Source organism: Sciurus carolinensis, chromosome 18 (assembly GCF_902686445.1).
Source record: "Sciurus carolinensis chromosome 18, mSciCar1.2, whole genome shotgun sequence".
Lineage (NCBI taxonomy): Eukaryota > Metazoa > Chordata > Mammalia > Rodentia > Sciuridae > Sciurus > Sciurus carolinensis.
The window spans coordinates 34,001,916-34,017,067 of record NC_062230.1 but is presented as its reverse complement, the minus strand read 5'-3'; the positions used below and the strand labels follow the sequence as shown (position 1 = coordinate 34,017,067).

At 47.6% G+C, this 15,152-nt stretch overlaps 1 protein-coding gene across 1 annotated transcript in view; it reads right to left on the bottom strand.

Annotated features, from left to right (window-relative positions):
• The window catches only part of Grin2a (glutamate ionotropic receptor NMDA type subunit 2A), a 351,712-nt gene that overhangs the window by 20,828 nt on the left and 315,732 nt on the right, over positions 1-15,152 (bottom strand). Inside the window, 1 exon segment of the mRNA XM_047534156.1 lies at positions 12,957-13,144. Coding sequence (XP_047390112.1) covers positions 12,957-13,144 — 188 coding nt within the window.

Sequence of the window (15,152 nt, the reverse complement as noted above, 5' to 3'; positions counted from 1 at the left end):
TTATGGCACTCAATTTGAGGCCACCCTGAAATAACACATTTCCCACTCCAAAATAGTAAAGAGAACCCCAGGGTTCAGTGATACCAGGTTATTGTAAAGGTGGCACACTGGCTCACTATTAGTCCTTTGGATGAGAACGAGCACTATGGACATGAATGGTACTCTATAGGAAGACTCCTAGAGGTGTTTGTAGTCACTAACCCTTCAAAGTCTACCTCTAAGAGTTTGTTTCCAATAGAGAATCCAAAAGAAAAGAAGAAATTGGCATGAAGTCCTTCTTCCATCATTACATACCAACACAATGTCAAAATGTTTAACATGAGAAAAGACATGTATTGGCTTCTGGCTTGATGTCAACATTTTATGCAAAAATTGAAATAATTGTGAGCAGTAGATACTGTGACACAGCCACATTAGTGTTTATAGCAGCTCAACTCACAATAGCTAACCTATGGAACCAACCCAGATGCCCTTCAGCAGATGAATGGATAAAGAAAGTGTGGTATATGTACATGATGGAATATTATTCAGCTTTAAAGAAGAATGAAATTCTGTAATTTGCTGGTAAATGGAAGGAGTTAGAGAATATCATGCTAAGTGAAATAAGCCAAACCCAAAAAACCAAAGGTCAAATGTTTTCTCTAATATGCAGAAGCTAATTCACAATAAGAAGGGGATAGGAAAGAATAGAGTTACTTTATATTAGGTAGAGGGGAGTGAAGGGAGGGGAAGGAAGGACAGTAGAGCAAAACAGACATTATTGCCTCATGTACATGTATGACTGCATGACCCATGTGATCCTGCAATATGTGTAATCAGAAAAATGAGAGATGACACTCTATTATGTATGACCTATCAAAATGTATAAATGCATTCTACTGTCATGTCCAACTAATTAGAACAAATAAAACTAAAATAATTTTTTAAATATTTGAAATATAACAAATGAAAATGGAAAGATATTCAAGCAAATCCAGGTAAAAATTATAATTAAAGAAATGTGTCTCTTAGTAACCAGGACCGAGAGGTAATATATAAATTGCAAACAATTATCTTAAGGTAGATTGGGGTTATTTTTCATGTATTTTTTCACATATTTGATAGTGTCTTTTCAAATGAATGACCAAGTGGGGCTTGTTCCAGGGATGCGAGTTTGGTTCGACATCCAGAAATCGATAAATGTAATTCATCACATCAATAGACTAAAAGTTAAGAATCATATGATTATTTCAATAGATAATGAGAAAGTGTTTGATAAAATACAGCACCCCTTCATGCTCAAAACACTAGAGAAAATAGGGATAGTAGGAACATACCTTAACTGTTTATGCTAAGCCCACGGCCAACATCATTATGGAGAAAACTGAAAGCGTTCCCTCTAAAAACTGGAACAAGACAGGGATGCCCTCTTTCACCATTTCTATTCAACATCATCCTTGAAACACCAGCCAGAGCAATTAGACAGACCAAAGAAATTAAAGGGATACAAGTAGGAAAAGAAGAACTCAAGCTGTCACTATTTGCCGACGACATGATTCTATATAGAGGATCCAAAGAACTCCACCAGAACTAATAAATGAATTCAGCAGAGTAGCAGGATATAAAATAAATACACATAAACCTAATATATTTCTATTCGCAAGTGATGAATCCTGTGCAAGAGAAATCAGGAAAACCACTCCATTCATAATAGCCTCAAAAAAAAAAATACTTGGGAATCAATCTAACAAAAGAGGCGAAAGATGTCTACAATGAGAACTACAGAGAAAGAAACTACAGAGAACACTGAAGAAAGAAATTAAAGAAAACCTTAGAAGATGGAAAGATCTCCCATGTTCTTGGATAAGTAGAATTAATATGGTCAAATTAAAGTGTTTACACAAGGAAGAGCAAGAGGGATTTGGAGTGTTATCTGTTCTAACCTGGAAATCCTGCATGGGACATGGGGCTCTGCTGACTTACCAGCAAGTCATTCATTCTGACTTCTTTCCTCTCGAAGGTTCTCCTGACATCTGACTTTCCCTGGCTTAGGTGGCTGCTTGCCAGGTTCAGGTTTGGCACCACTGACCTTGCCAGAGTCCTGGTGTCAAACGGATAATCTGCACTTCAGCTCACAGCTCAAGGGCCTTTGGGAAATTGGTCAGGAACTTCCGCAAATGAGAACCCTCAGTTTCAGCACAGAGGGAGAGTCGATGGCCCTCCAGGATATTTATGGATTTTATCTGTTTCTTAAGTAACTACTGTTCCATTATTATTCTGAATACGTCTCCAGTTAAAATTAGGAGGGAGATAAACAAGTCTAATTTTTGTGGTACCATCTGGTCACAGGCCAATGAAGAGGCAGTTAAGCCCTTTATTGCTGATCTATGCTTAGAACTGACACATTTCCTTCTGAACACATTGCTTTTCTGAATGAATAGTTTGCCCTGACATAGTTTTTAGGTTGGAGGAAGGTCAAAGTGACTTAGAGGCTGGGGCATTAAAATGGCCATGAATCACCACCCCCTTTCTGAGAATATATCAAGCAAGCTGCTGTTTCTTCTGCAGAGATGAGGTCTGCGTGCATGGGAAGGCCCTCCACCCAGAGAAGGAGCAATAAAGAAATCCCTATGAAAAATATTGCTCAGCCCATCGTCCATGTTGATCCTGAACCTTGCAGATCCCGGGTTCTAAAGGGGCCGCAGCCACACATGCAAGGAATTGAAGAGCCATGGTGTCCAAATTCGGTCCCAGGTCTGATTTAAGTCAAGAGCAGGCCTGGCTTAGTCCCAGTCCAGTTGTGGAGCTTCCAATCCTGCCTGCTTTATCTTCAGCACCGTCATGCTCAACAAATGAAGTGAAGTCCTTGGGAGCAGTAAAGAGCCCTGTGTCCGCTTTGATCCTGGCTGGCGAGGAGATTTGGGTCTGTTGACTTCTCCCATTCACACCCTGATGTGCTCTGCTCCCTATGGCATGGGCTGATGCTTAAAAATTCTAGGCTGTACATTGCTCCAGGATTCACCATCACCATGGTCTCCATGTAAATCCAGCAAGAAGCTCTAAAGAGAGGACCAGGAACCAAACAGGGAGCAAAGCTCCAACACCACGGACCCAACTGGGTGAGCTGCCGGCCACTGGCATTGGTATCCAGACTCTGCTAGAGAATCAGAAGTTTCTAAATGCTAAATGCTGCTATTCTAAAGACTGACTCTTAAATCTCACTGTGGATTAGAATCACCCAGAGAGAATGGAAAAAATGCCTCAGGATAGGGGTTGGGGGAGTGAAATTTGGTGCATTCTCAACAGACTCCCCAAATGGTTGCACTGGATATAAAATGTTCAAAGCATCTCAGCAAGGAAAGGCAAGACAGCAGGAATATGTCATCAGGCTTATATCTCAGCACCAGGACCTCCGATGCTGCTGTTATTCTTTGTTGAATGAATGACCAGGGGAGAATGAATGACCAAGTGGACCAATACATTCAGGGTCTTCGTCAATGGCACCCAGTCCCTGCTAACGTGGTCTACAGGGTAGCTTCGTGCACCCCAGACTGTGATTTCTGCCTTTGAAGTCTCGTCTCAATTTGATTAAAACACGTTCAGCAAGAACCATCACTTGATAAAGTGCCGGGGAGCGTGCCGCACCATGGAGCTCTGTGGGAAGCAGGCGATTCCAGAACCAAGACGGGTCTTCGTGGGCCTGGAGAGGCAGCTCTGCAAACCTGTGTTGCGGCCAAGCATCTGACTTCCCTTAATTACATTCTGTCCTTGTTTCATTCCTTCTCATCTCTTGCTTCTGGGTCCTGCGTTTTCCCCAAACTGCCAGGGTTGAATGATCTCAAAAATTAGGCTGGGTCTATTCCCATGGCGCTGGGGCCTGAGGCATGGACTAAGTCTCCTTCACATGGACATGGAAAAATAGTGTAGGTCACTTTCCCTCCCACCCCCAACCTCTGTCATCAAGTTGTCATCCACAACCGACACTGCTCCATCAGTAAAAAGGGAAGGGACACTGAATCTGGGGTCTGGAGGATCTGCATTTAAATACAGTTTTGCCCTTGTCCAGATGAGAAAGCCTGCCTTACGAGATGTCTACGAGGGACACAGCAGCTAACAGAGTTGTAATTCTACCTGATGTTTAAAGCAAAGATCGGGGGGTCCTCGGGCCCATGCCCCAATCTCAGACCTTCCCTTTGTAGTCAGGTGATTTTGGACATATCACTTAACCTACCTGTGACTCAGTTTCCTCATCTGTAAATAGGGACAAATAACTTATCCATTTACTCATTATGAGGACTAAACAAAATTAACACATAAAGATTCCGATGATTTCATAATACATGGCTAACCCTCCAGAAGCATGCTTATTATTAAAGTATCTATTAAAAAATAAAGATAATGGTAGCCAGCAAGCTATTTCCATTTAGAGAAATGGAAACACTCCCTCAAAGAAGGCTCTGCTTCTCTGTGCTTCCTCTCCCCCCCAAGCCCCACCCCCGTCCTTATTTTGCATTTATCTCTTTAAATGCACGGAGGTTGCTGGTTGCAGTTGGGTGTTGCTGAGTCATCTGAGGACACAGGGACCTATGTCAGGAAAAACTGCTGGCAGGGGAAGCCAGCGGGGGACAGACAGGGCTGATCAGTCGGTGGTCTGCACCAGCCCCCTGGAGCCGGGAGGCACCGCGGACTGCTCAGAGATGCCTTCAGCTTCATCTGCAACGCGGCTAATTGCTCAGTGCACAAACCCGCCTGCTCCCCGGATGCCCAGGCAGGCGAGCTGCTGCCTAAACCCCTGGCAGAGCACATCCACCCACCTTTCCTAGCCTTGCTTGCTTGCCCATTTCTTTCTCCCCTCCCTCCTCGACTCTCTTCCCTTCCTTCTCGACTGTTCTTTTCTCTTTTTCTCTGTCCTCTATCATTTTCTGCCCCCTCTTCTCTCTTCTCCCCTCATCTCTCTCAGACCCTCTTTTCCTCCTGGCTTTCCCTTCTTTCTTCTGTTTCTCCTTTTCCCCCAGGAGGACTGGGAGACTTGTAGCTTTGTCTCCTCAACCCTTCTTATCTTTTTTCAGAGAGTCTGGATCAAGTGTCATCAAACTTCCTCTGTAAAGAACCCAAGAGTAAACACTGGTCCTTTCTAACTGCTCAGCAATGCTGTGATGGTGCAAAAACAGCCAGAAATAATACCTAAATAAATGGCTGGGCCAGGATGTCAATAAAACTTTATTTTCAAAAACAGACTGTGACTCACTGGGCACAGGAGAATGCCTGTGATCCCAGCGGCTCAGAGGCTGAGGCAGGAGCTACTTAGCGAGGCCCTAAGCAACTCACCAAGACCCTGCCTCTAAAGAAAATATTTAAAAAGGGCTGGGGATGTGGCTCAGTGGTTAAGTGCCCCTGGGTTCAATCCCTCATGCCAAAAAAAAACCCACAACAGGCTGTGACTGGACATGGCCACGGGTATTTCCCAACCCTGAGGAAAACATTTTCTCCTGTTTATCCCTTGGTTACCACCCAGCAGGGGGAAGGCATTTCCACCTCATGCCCCTAATTGCTGGCTCCACAGGTATAATCCCTGGCACCCTCCACCAGGATCTTGATTGAAGAGACTGAATCCTACAACCCAGAAGCCAACTTTGAACTTGTGGAAATGGAATAACCATGAGTTCAACTTAAGTGATTGATCCTGATGTGAGATTCCTGTTTCAAGTTAGGGAATTTGGAAAACAAGTGTTGGTTGATAAGAAATGAAATGTGTTCATGCCTGCGCTCAGAGAGAGTGGGGAGAGAGAGAGAGAAGGAAACATTCAAGCGTTTAGATTCTTAGGGACCACCGGAGTAACTTCAGCCTTGAACACAGCAGGAATTCAAGCTCCTTTGACAGGAGATCTGACTGAAGTGCAGCTGCAGACATCAAGCTTTGAGTCCCCTATTTATGCTAATGACATTGCAAAACCACATCAGCGAAGTACAACAGATATCAAAGGTGGAGGGATACAGCTTTATTTCACAAGCTCCTCCGGGGGGAAGGGGTCTGTGCTGGAGCTTGGTTTGCATGTAGCTGGAGAGCGAGGCGATGGGAGCAGGTTGGTTTGTCCAAATAAATAAATAATCAAACCACGCGTGCACCCCGGAGGATGTCCCCAATGCGGAATTTGCCTGTGGCCCCCTTGGTAAGGTCCTGCCTGAGCTGAGCAAGGCACGTGTCCTCGATCCTCGCTGGCTCTTCTGCCCTCCTCTACTGCACTCTGGGGAAGGACAGCCGCCAGGGAGATAGGGAGCTCATTCTACTGGGGGTTTCATGGTTTGGACTGGGTCCTGGCCCCAGAGCCTGCAGATACCCCAACTGTCCTCCCTGCCCCTGGCTCCTGCCACAGGGAGCAAGTCTTCCCCCAGAGGAACAGGTCAGGGATTGTCCCACGTATGGTTCCCCTTCACCTGCTCTCCGACACATGCTCGGTCCAGGAGGCAGGCAATCTGGGTTTTAGGCCCAAAGCAGACACTCTCCATTGTTCAACCTGGGTGAAGTCATAGCCACCCTCTCTGGGCTTCCGTTTCCCTATTACTGGACTTGGTGGCAATTTATGAAATAGCACTGTGTCTATCCATCCCAGAGGGCTGTTAGACAGGTGAAATAAAATGGGGCATTTGGCTACAAGAGCACATGACATGGAGGAACTGGTCTCTGTCCTAGGGTGAGGACAGTGTTCCCGAAGATTGTCATATGGGACAGGCGTTTAGTGAGCACCTCCTTGCATCTCTCTCCCTACAGACACCTAAGGTCCTTCCTCAAGAAAATAACACCCTGCCCATCAGGAAGATATCCAACTGACGAAATCACTCCTGCGAATGCACATCTGCAGTACCGTCAAGTGGTCCCTCCACGTATCCAGCTGCTAAGTGAATGGAATTGAGGCCTGCGGTGGTGCCAAGTCTATGGAGTCCTGGGGGAGGGGCGGGGGCAGGCAGCGAGGATGGACACGAACAGTGTGCGCCCTCAGGGACAGAGAATGCAGCCACTCCAGGGGCCAGGAGACCCGGGCAGACCAGAACAAACAGACGTCAATGCAGGCCGGGCATCGGACTGGTGTCTTGGAGGTCTTTCTCCTTTTCCAAGGTGGGTATTCATCGTTGTTTGGATTTTCAGCGATGAAGAGACCGAATCCTACAACCCCAAAGCCAACTTAGGACTGCCTTTGCTGTATGCTGTAGGTTTTTGGCATGTTGCAATTCCATTTTCAGTTGGTTCAAGGGATTTTTTAAATTTCCTTTTTAATTTCTCATTGACCTATCGATTGGGCAAGTTTCTTTGTTTTTACCTTGAATCTTTAAACAACTCTAGTTTAAAGATGGGGAATCTGATGCTCAGGGAAATTGAGGTGCCCGAGTCTTCATCTAGCTCTCCCCAGGATGAGAACATCAGCCCAAAGATATTGAGCTTGGAAGCTGGACCAGGGCAGTGCTGAGGATAACGGCCGCTCTTCCAGCAGGCCAGAACGAGTGATGAAAATCCTAATTAGAGACACGAAGGACTTCGGCAAGCACACACTCTCAACTCCAGATGGCCGCACGGAGTCCCTCACTGTCAAAAGCCATCCTGCATGCTCCAGTGGAAGAGCAGCCAACAAACAAGGAATCAGGATGTCAGCATTGGCCCCCGAAGGCAGGGAGTGGGCTCCTCCATTGCTCCTCTGCTCCAAGCTTGTGAGCAGCATCCTCCTGGGTCAGGGCCCTCCACAGCTCCAGAGCCAACTACAGCAAGGGTCCTTGTTAACACAGAGCAGAACCTGCGGTCCCATCCAGTGTGTTAGTAATCTGGGTGAATCTAAAACAATTGCCGGTCAAGTTACAATAGAAAAAGAGCAGAGGAACCCAGTGTACCTGTCCAGCTAAAATGACACGTGCAGCACAGCTTTCAAATATTTCATAAATGGAAGCTGTCACAGAGCCTCAGATACCGTGTAGCCGAGGTCACTAACTAGTTAAAAGCTGGAAGAATCCTGGAAAAATTGGTCACCCTATTGAAACAAGAGATATGTGTCATGGCTTTCAAATGTTTCACAGATAATCTGTATCATATATAACTCAATGTGTTGTTATGTTCAGTGGGAGATGCCATGTAAATAATTTATTAAAATATATGATGATACAGTAATGTAATAATCAATGTGTTTACTTTAATTGGGTCAATGAATGAAGATGTGTTACCAGAGACAAGGAATATATATTTGAGTTTAAAACAAAATCCGTACCATGAAAACAAGCAAACTAGAAAGAGAAAGAGAAGCAGCTGGAAGCTTTGCGAGGCTAAAAGTTGTTTCTTAGCGTCACCTGCAACCAGCATGGTTTAACGGAGACATCATCGGAACTGGACTCAGAGACACTGTTCAGCTTTTCATCCCTCCCCAGTGTTGTCCGCAGACCAGCAGCACACGGAGAGTTGGTTGGACACACAGACGCTCCATCTCCTGCAGACCGACTGAAATGAAATCTCTATTTTAAATAAGATTTCCAGGTGGTTCCTGTTCATGGTGAGTTTGAGACTCTACTGTGGCTCAACCAAATTGAACCTCATTTCACCACTCTGCAAAACAGAGATGAGAAGATGTGCGGTAAAGATGTTACAGGAAGAGCGAAGCTTTCCTGATACCACGCGTGATGCTCTTGGCGGGTGCAGGAACGCAGAGCAGACGCTCAAAAATAACTCTCTCGGTACCATTTGCCTCTGAATAACTGTGCCATCTCACTCCCCTTGATGGCTTCTGGCTGGTCCTACAGACCAGGAGGCTTTGACCTCCATGATCCTCCCTCTGCCTCTTCAAGTCCCCGAGTCACACGGAAAATCACAAAGCTCATGAGACAGGTGAGCCCTGGAGATCCCTGGTTCACCTCCACTTGGAAGTGAGCAATGTGGCTCTTCAAGACTGAGGCTTGCCCGGTCTCTGTGGTCTCCCTTGTCAACCTTCAGGTGCCAGGGGCATATCAGGCACCCTGTAGAAAAGTGCTGGATGAGGCTTCCAGGAACTCCGGTCCATTCTATTCTGATCTAAATCTCACTACCCATGTTTTACTTTATGACTCATTCTGTTCATTTCCTGTTTTGAAAACAAACCCTAGTACATCTCATATCTATTTGATGACCCTCTTAGCTACTTAAGACCCCTACGGAAAAAAAGGTTTATGTGTGTGTGTCCAGTTACACAAATGTCTATCTACATGGATTTATGCACAGGAATTCCTAGGCACGAGTTAGCATAAATATGTTTCTGTTTTAAGTTTCTACATTGTCAACCAGCTGAACTCTTAGTTCCTTGACAGAAAGAGGAAAAAGACCGTGACAGCCCCTTCTTCGGACTTCAGTGCCTAGGAGGATATCGGGGAACTGATGCTGATTGAGGCTGGAAAGTATCTGTGAGCACTGTCTCTAGACTACTGAGAACCAAATGCCCCAAGATGCTCCCCTGCATTTCAGAAAGGACACGGCAGCCAGACAGGAGAAGGAAGGCAAGGCCCAATGGGGACTCTCTAGTCCTCAAGGCAGGTGACCAGCAGCCCTTTTTCTGAGGAAAATGCCTGGCAGGCTTCATGTAAGAGGTTCCCTCGGTAACCAAACACTCCACTCAAAGGTTATATTTACACAGCTCATTAGGAAAATTTTTTTTATACTTTTGACACTCATTAGAGTCGTAATCGTCCACCGAAGCTACTCTATAACAAGAGATAAACACTCCATTCTAAAGGATGAATAATAATTAGGTACTTCTCGGCACCATGCTCTTTACGGGTCTAATTTTAGAGCATAATTAATCCTGCTGAAGTTGCATAAGATAAGTGAAATATTTATGCAGCTGTGTTAATTCATGTATTTACTCCTAGAGAGACATTCAGAATTGGACACGGCTTTCCGGGAAGATTATCTCAAGACGCCCCCCGGAGCAACGTCATTTTCTCTGCCCTGTCTGTGCCTCCAGATGGCCTTTGGGGAGGAAGCTTTAGAAGGATGAACGTTTCCCGCCCTGGCAGGATGACCAGGAGAGCAACGAGGCAGGACGTCAAATGTCTACGGGAACCGAGATGCTCTGTAAGTAGACGTCTGTAAGGGGCTGCGAAGAAGGCATTTCCTGCACAGCACCAGAAAGGCGGTTCCAGGGCACACAGCGACCGTGCCGTTGTCAGCGCAACTCTGAAGCAGCTGCGTTGAACGCGGGAGTCCTGAGGGGTGAGGAGGAAGATGGTGATGACGGTGCTGTTGGTGCTTATGAGGGCGAGGATACCGTGAAGATGGCGAGGGTGTGGCGATGGTCCTTACAGTAACCGATGAGGGAGGTGACGGCCAGTGGCTATGGAACGGTCGCCACGTTGCAGGAGCCCTGCTGTTACTGGACAGAAATCCTCCCATTTCATCTTCGCACCATTCCTACCAAGGACCCACGTCTCTACCCATTCAAAAATGAGTACCTGAGGCCAAGGTAGATCATCTGTTTTGCAGAAGTTTTAATAAATGGGACAAATACAGATTTGGTTCACAAAGGCACTAAATTACTCCTTTCTAAAGAGTTCTGTAAATCTCAAGGGTCTAATTAGTCAACTTTGATAGACATCTTAGAAAATTAAATGAAGCAAGGGTTTTGCCTAATTGACCACCTTCCAGAATAAGGCCTGTGAAGAAAGACATCGTCACGTACTGTCCACGGGACTCACAGTCCTCCCCGCAACCTGACTCCACTGCTATGTCCTCCTCCGTACAATGGCAAAGAGAAATACCTGACCTCAGAAGGCTCTTGTGAAGACCTGACTGAAGACACCTGTCATGTCCCAAGTGTGGTGACTGACATGTGCTCCTCCCCAAATGGCTTCCCTGTGTATCATGGATGCCACGAGAGCACCAAGCACAGGGACAGGGCTGGAGTTAGGACTCATCCGACAGATACCCAGCATCTTTAAAAGCTTCCTGTCAAATGAAATACGTCCTGACCCCAACCACCCATCCATATGTGTTTTTATGTGTTCAACCTTCATTCACCAATTGCCTGTTCTGTTCGGGGTTCTGGGGTGCTTACTGGTGGGGCTGAGTCTCCAATTTGCTGAACAAGTCACCCTATGCAGAGGTGTCGGGTGTCCCTGCAGCTGATGGAACAGCTGGCCTCAAATCCTGAGCGTCCCCCAGGATCCATGCTCCTTGTCCAAATCCCAGCCATAAAAGACTTCCAGCCTTTTGACTTTGAGTGTGGCCACCTGACTTGTCTTGGAAAGGAGGAGACGGGCAGGCATGAATGTGACAAAGCAGAGATTTGAAATCTGCAGATGATGTTCTGTGTTCCTTCTGAGCCTCCGACATGGCTGAGAAAAGAGCTTCCGCCTGGTAGCTACTGCCGGGTCAGCGTGTGACCCAGAATAACACGCGTGGGGCAGAGGTCACAGAGTGGACCCATGGGCCAGTGGCAGGGCCTAGCTGCCCCTCCCAGCCCAGCCTGAGGAAAGCCACCTCCACCCGACCTGCTCTCCCCAGAGCAACACAGAGGCTTCTTGCGGGCGCTAAGATCTCACAGCAGTGGCCGACGGGCACAGAGACAAACCTTGACTGCACCACAGAGGATGTGACCAAGGATGCAAGGACGGTACAAAAGCCCTGCAGGGAATTCCAAGGATCAGGTATTCTTATTCTTGAGAGTGAAACATAAAACGCATGGAGAATGCTGGACACGAGAGCCAGGGTTGAATTCTGGAAACAGAGAAGGGACAAAAAGCCAGGAGGAATTCCCCGCTCCGCTCAGAGCCACACCAGCCCTGTGCCCTGACCCCTGTCTAGTTCAGTGTCACAGCTGACTGTGGCCGTTGGCAGGTTTTCCTCTCAACTTCAGACAGGCAGAGCACGTTCTGTCATCAGACAGTCTCCACCTGGCCTTGAACAGGGGCTTCAGCTCTGCCCTGGGCCTTTGCATCCTCCTGTTCTTGGGCAAATTTCTGGTGCTACCCCTCTCTGTGTTGACTTTGCTTTTCTCAACTTGGTTTAGCAATTCAGGAAGAAACCACAACTCCAAAGCCACTCGCCCTCCGTGAGGTCACCAGCTAGCGGGTGGGAAAGGGTAAGTAGAGGGAACGCTTCTGCAGAGAGCCAGCCCCAGGCCACACGGTCCACAAAGGCCCTACTCCCCGTAGACTGCAGCCTGGAGGGTGGCGGCTACCACTGCACTTGTGTGTCAGCAGAGAAGGGTCTTGGGGTGTGTTAGGTGGTCAAAGCCCTGGGATTCCCGCCCACCACCCTCTCTCTGGAGCGAGCCTCCTCTCATTCCCCCAGGGATGATACTGAGAGCCACGTGTTAGTTCAACATGACCCCACCCTTGGTCACCAGGACGGGTTCTGTAGAGTCTCTCACCCAAACATCATGAGGAAGCCTTTCTCTGGAATTCAAAATTTGGAAATTGGGACTGAGGCAGCCTAACTTTGTAACATTTGAGAGCAGCATCCGGTCCCAGCACGACTAGCATCGGGGTCACGGGAGTCTGTGCTGAAGTGGCATGAAAGGGGCTGGCCGGGCATTGAACCGTGTTTGCCAACATCCTTGATCCCTGGCCTCCGTCTGCTAGAAGCCAGCAGCAAACGAGCTCCCAGTCCTGATCAAAGGGGCCAAAATGGTCCCGCTGCCACTGAGAACCGCCTCTGCAGAAAGAGGACCTATGGATCCCACTGTCAAGGCCCCCAGACTGTCCTGGCTCTGGTTTGTCCCTAAGGTTGTTTGTTCAACTCCTTCTTCAATTCACAGAGAGGTGCCGATGCATCCTTACAGTGCTTTCCTTTTTAAACTCAGTCATCTGGGACTGGTCTCCAGTTAAGCCACCAGGACCCACGCGTCTATGAGAGGCACTTCACAGACACTTAGTGAGCAAACCCATTGTCCCGAGGCCCACTACAACAGAGGTCAGAAGCCAGAGCATGAGATCTCAAGTCCCCCCAGAGCAGGGGGTCCTGCAGGTCTTACCATCACCCACAAACTGCAGCAGAGCCAGGTCAATCTGCCTCTTCCAGGGGGAGCCCTTCTGGAGGGCAATGCCATAGCCGGTGGTGGCAAAGATGTACCCGCTCCCAATGGTCACCAGCTTGCAGCCTTCGTCCCTCCCGGCCTTGTAATTCAAGACCGCAGCGTCGTAGATGAAAGCGTCCAGCTTCCTGAAATGACAAGAGACCAGGCAGTCATGGGCTGGCCCGGGGACCATCCCAAGGCCCCGCTCCCGAGGCCTGAGCCAGCATCCCACAGGCAGGAGCTGATGACTCATGGCTCCATCCCCTCGTCATAAAAGGATCTATTTTTAATGAAGAGATAAAAGCCAGAACCTTCTCTCCCCAACTTACAAGAGGCAGCTAAATAAAGACACGAGGAATCTGTATACCCCAGTGAGTAAACAGGCAGGTTTGCAGGTTTTCTAAGTGTTTGTCCTTTACACTTCCCAACGGCGGGGGGGACGGTGGCCTGCTTAGAAAGGTTTGTAGCGCAGCACAAAAAACCACTTAGGGACAAGACCTGGCAGCTGGAAGGGGAGGGGGACCAAATAGAAATGGTGTCCTTTCTTCCCAAGGTAAATATACTTACTGTTCATGGATGTCACAAAAATAAGAATTTGCAAACTCCAAATAATATAAAAAAGGACTAAAAATATGATTAAAATTAAAATTCTAAAATTTAATCATTAAAAATATGATTAAAATTAAAATTAATAAAGCAAATGGGTCATAAAATCCCATAACTCATACTTGTTTAACTCAAAGTCAACCTCTGCTGACGTATTTCTGAGCCGTCTTCCAAGCTCTTTCTGCGTATGCACACAACACAGGGGTTGGCACACTTTTTAAGCTGTTTTAATAAACAGCTTAGGTTCTGTGGGTCTCACTGTCTCAGCTGCAGTGACCTGACAATGCTGTTATAGAGTGTCATGGGCCAATCCGTTCCTTCCTTTCAAAAAGAGTCCTGTGTTAAAGTCCTAATCCCCAGAATAGGATCTGGAGGGGATGAGATCCCCGCAGATGTACCTAGTTAAGAAGAGGTGATACTAGGGCAGGAGGGACCCTGATCCACAGGACTGGTGCCTTCACAAAAAAAGAGGAGATTTGGCCATGACGTGCACAGGGAGAACGCCCCGTGAAGATGCGGGCTCTGTGGTCAAGAGCCCAGGAGCCACCTGAAGCCAGGTGAGAGTGGGAGTAGCTTCTTCCTCACACCTGCAGAGGGGCTGCAGCCCGTGCGACCCCTTGATCCCGGACTTGCAGCCTCCTGGACCAGGAGATGGTGAACTTCTCTCGTTGAAAGCACTCAGCCTGAGCTACTTTGTTACGGCAGCTCAGGCAAACCGAGATCCGGCAGCACAGCAGACAGAGAAAATACACAAACTAATAAATCCGCTTCTGTCCCAATACGCCGTTGTTTACAAACACAGATTGGTCCGTGGGCTACAGTTTGCCAACCCTTGTTTTATAACCCCTAAAATAAGACGATCCCGTGCAAACTATTCCCTAAATTGTCTTCTCCTCTCATTTCACACAGAGGGAACGTATTTCCATGTCTATAAATAGCACTTTTTCTTTTTCAACATATTTCTCTCTATTGCCCATGTGCAATAAAGTGCTCAATAATTTTTATATACGTGCACATCTTTAAAGTCACCACAGAGCTCAAAATTGGGAATATTCCCGATGCTTCCAAAGTCCTGTGTCCCCAACTCACGGTCTTCCTGACAGCCAACATCACAGGATCCTGTCAGGGGCAGGACGGTGCCTCACCTCTACCTGGGAGCCGCAGAAGGGGGCATGTGGACTGTGTCCACCTGTTAAAACTACTTAACAAGGCGGAGGCCAGACCCCAGAACACGGGGGAACTTCTCAACCCTAAAAGAGGTAGGAAAACTAAATCAGAGGTCGCCCAACCTCCCTACCTATTCTTAACCTCATTGCTGTTTCCTCTTCAACAAGAAACCATGAACCAGTGAAGCCAAGGAAAAGCCGCGGGCTGGGGAAGGGTGGTCTAGGGACCCCGGGGAACAAGCCTCGTTCTTCAGGGTCACCTCTTCAGTTCTGTTTGTGATGGTCAGAAGTAGGGCCACAGGGGCAGCCGCCTCTCCAGGGGGCCAGCCGCGCTGACATTGTGGACCTGCGGGACTGTGGGGTGGACAGCTCCGTGGGACGG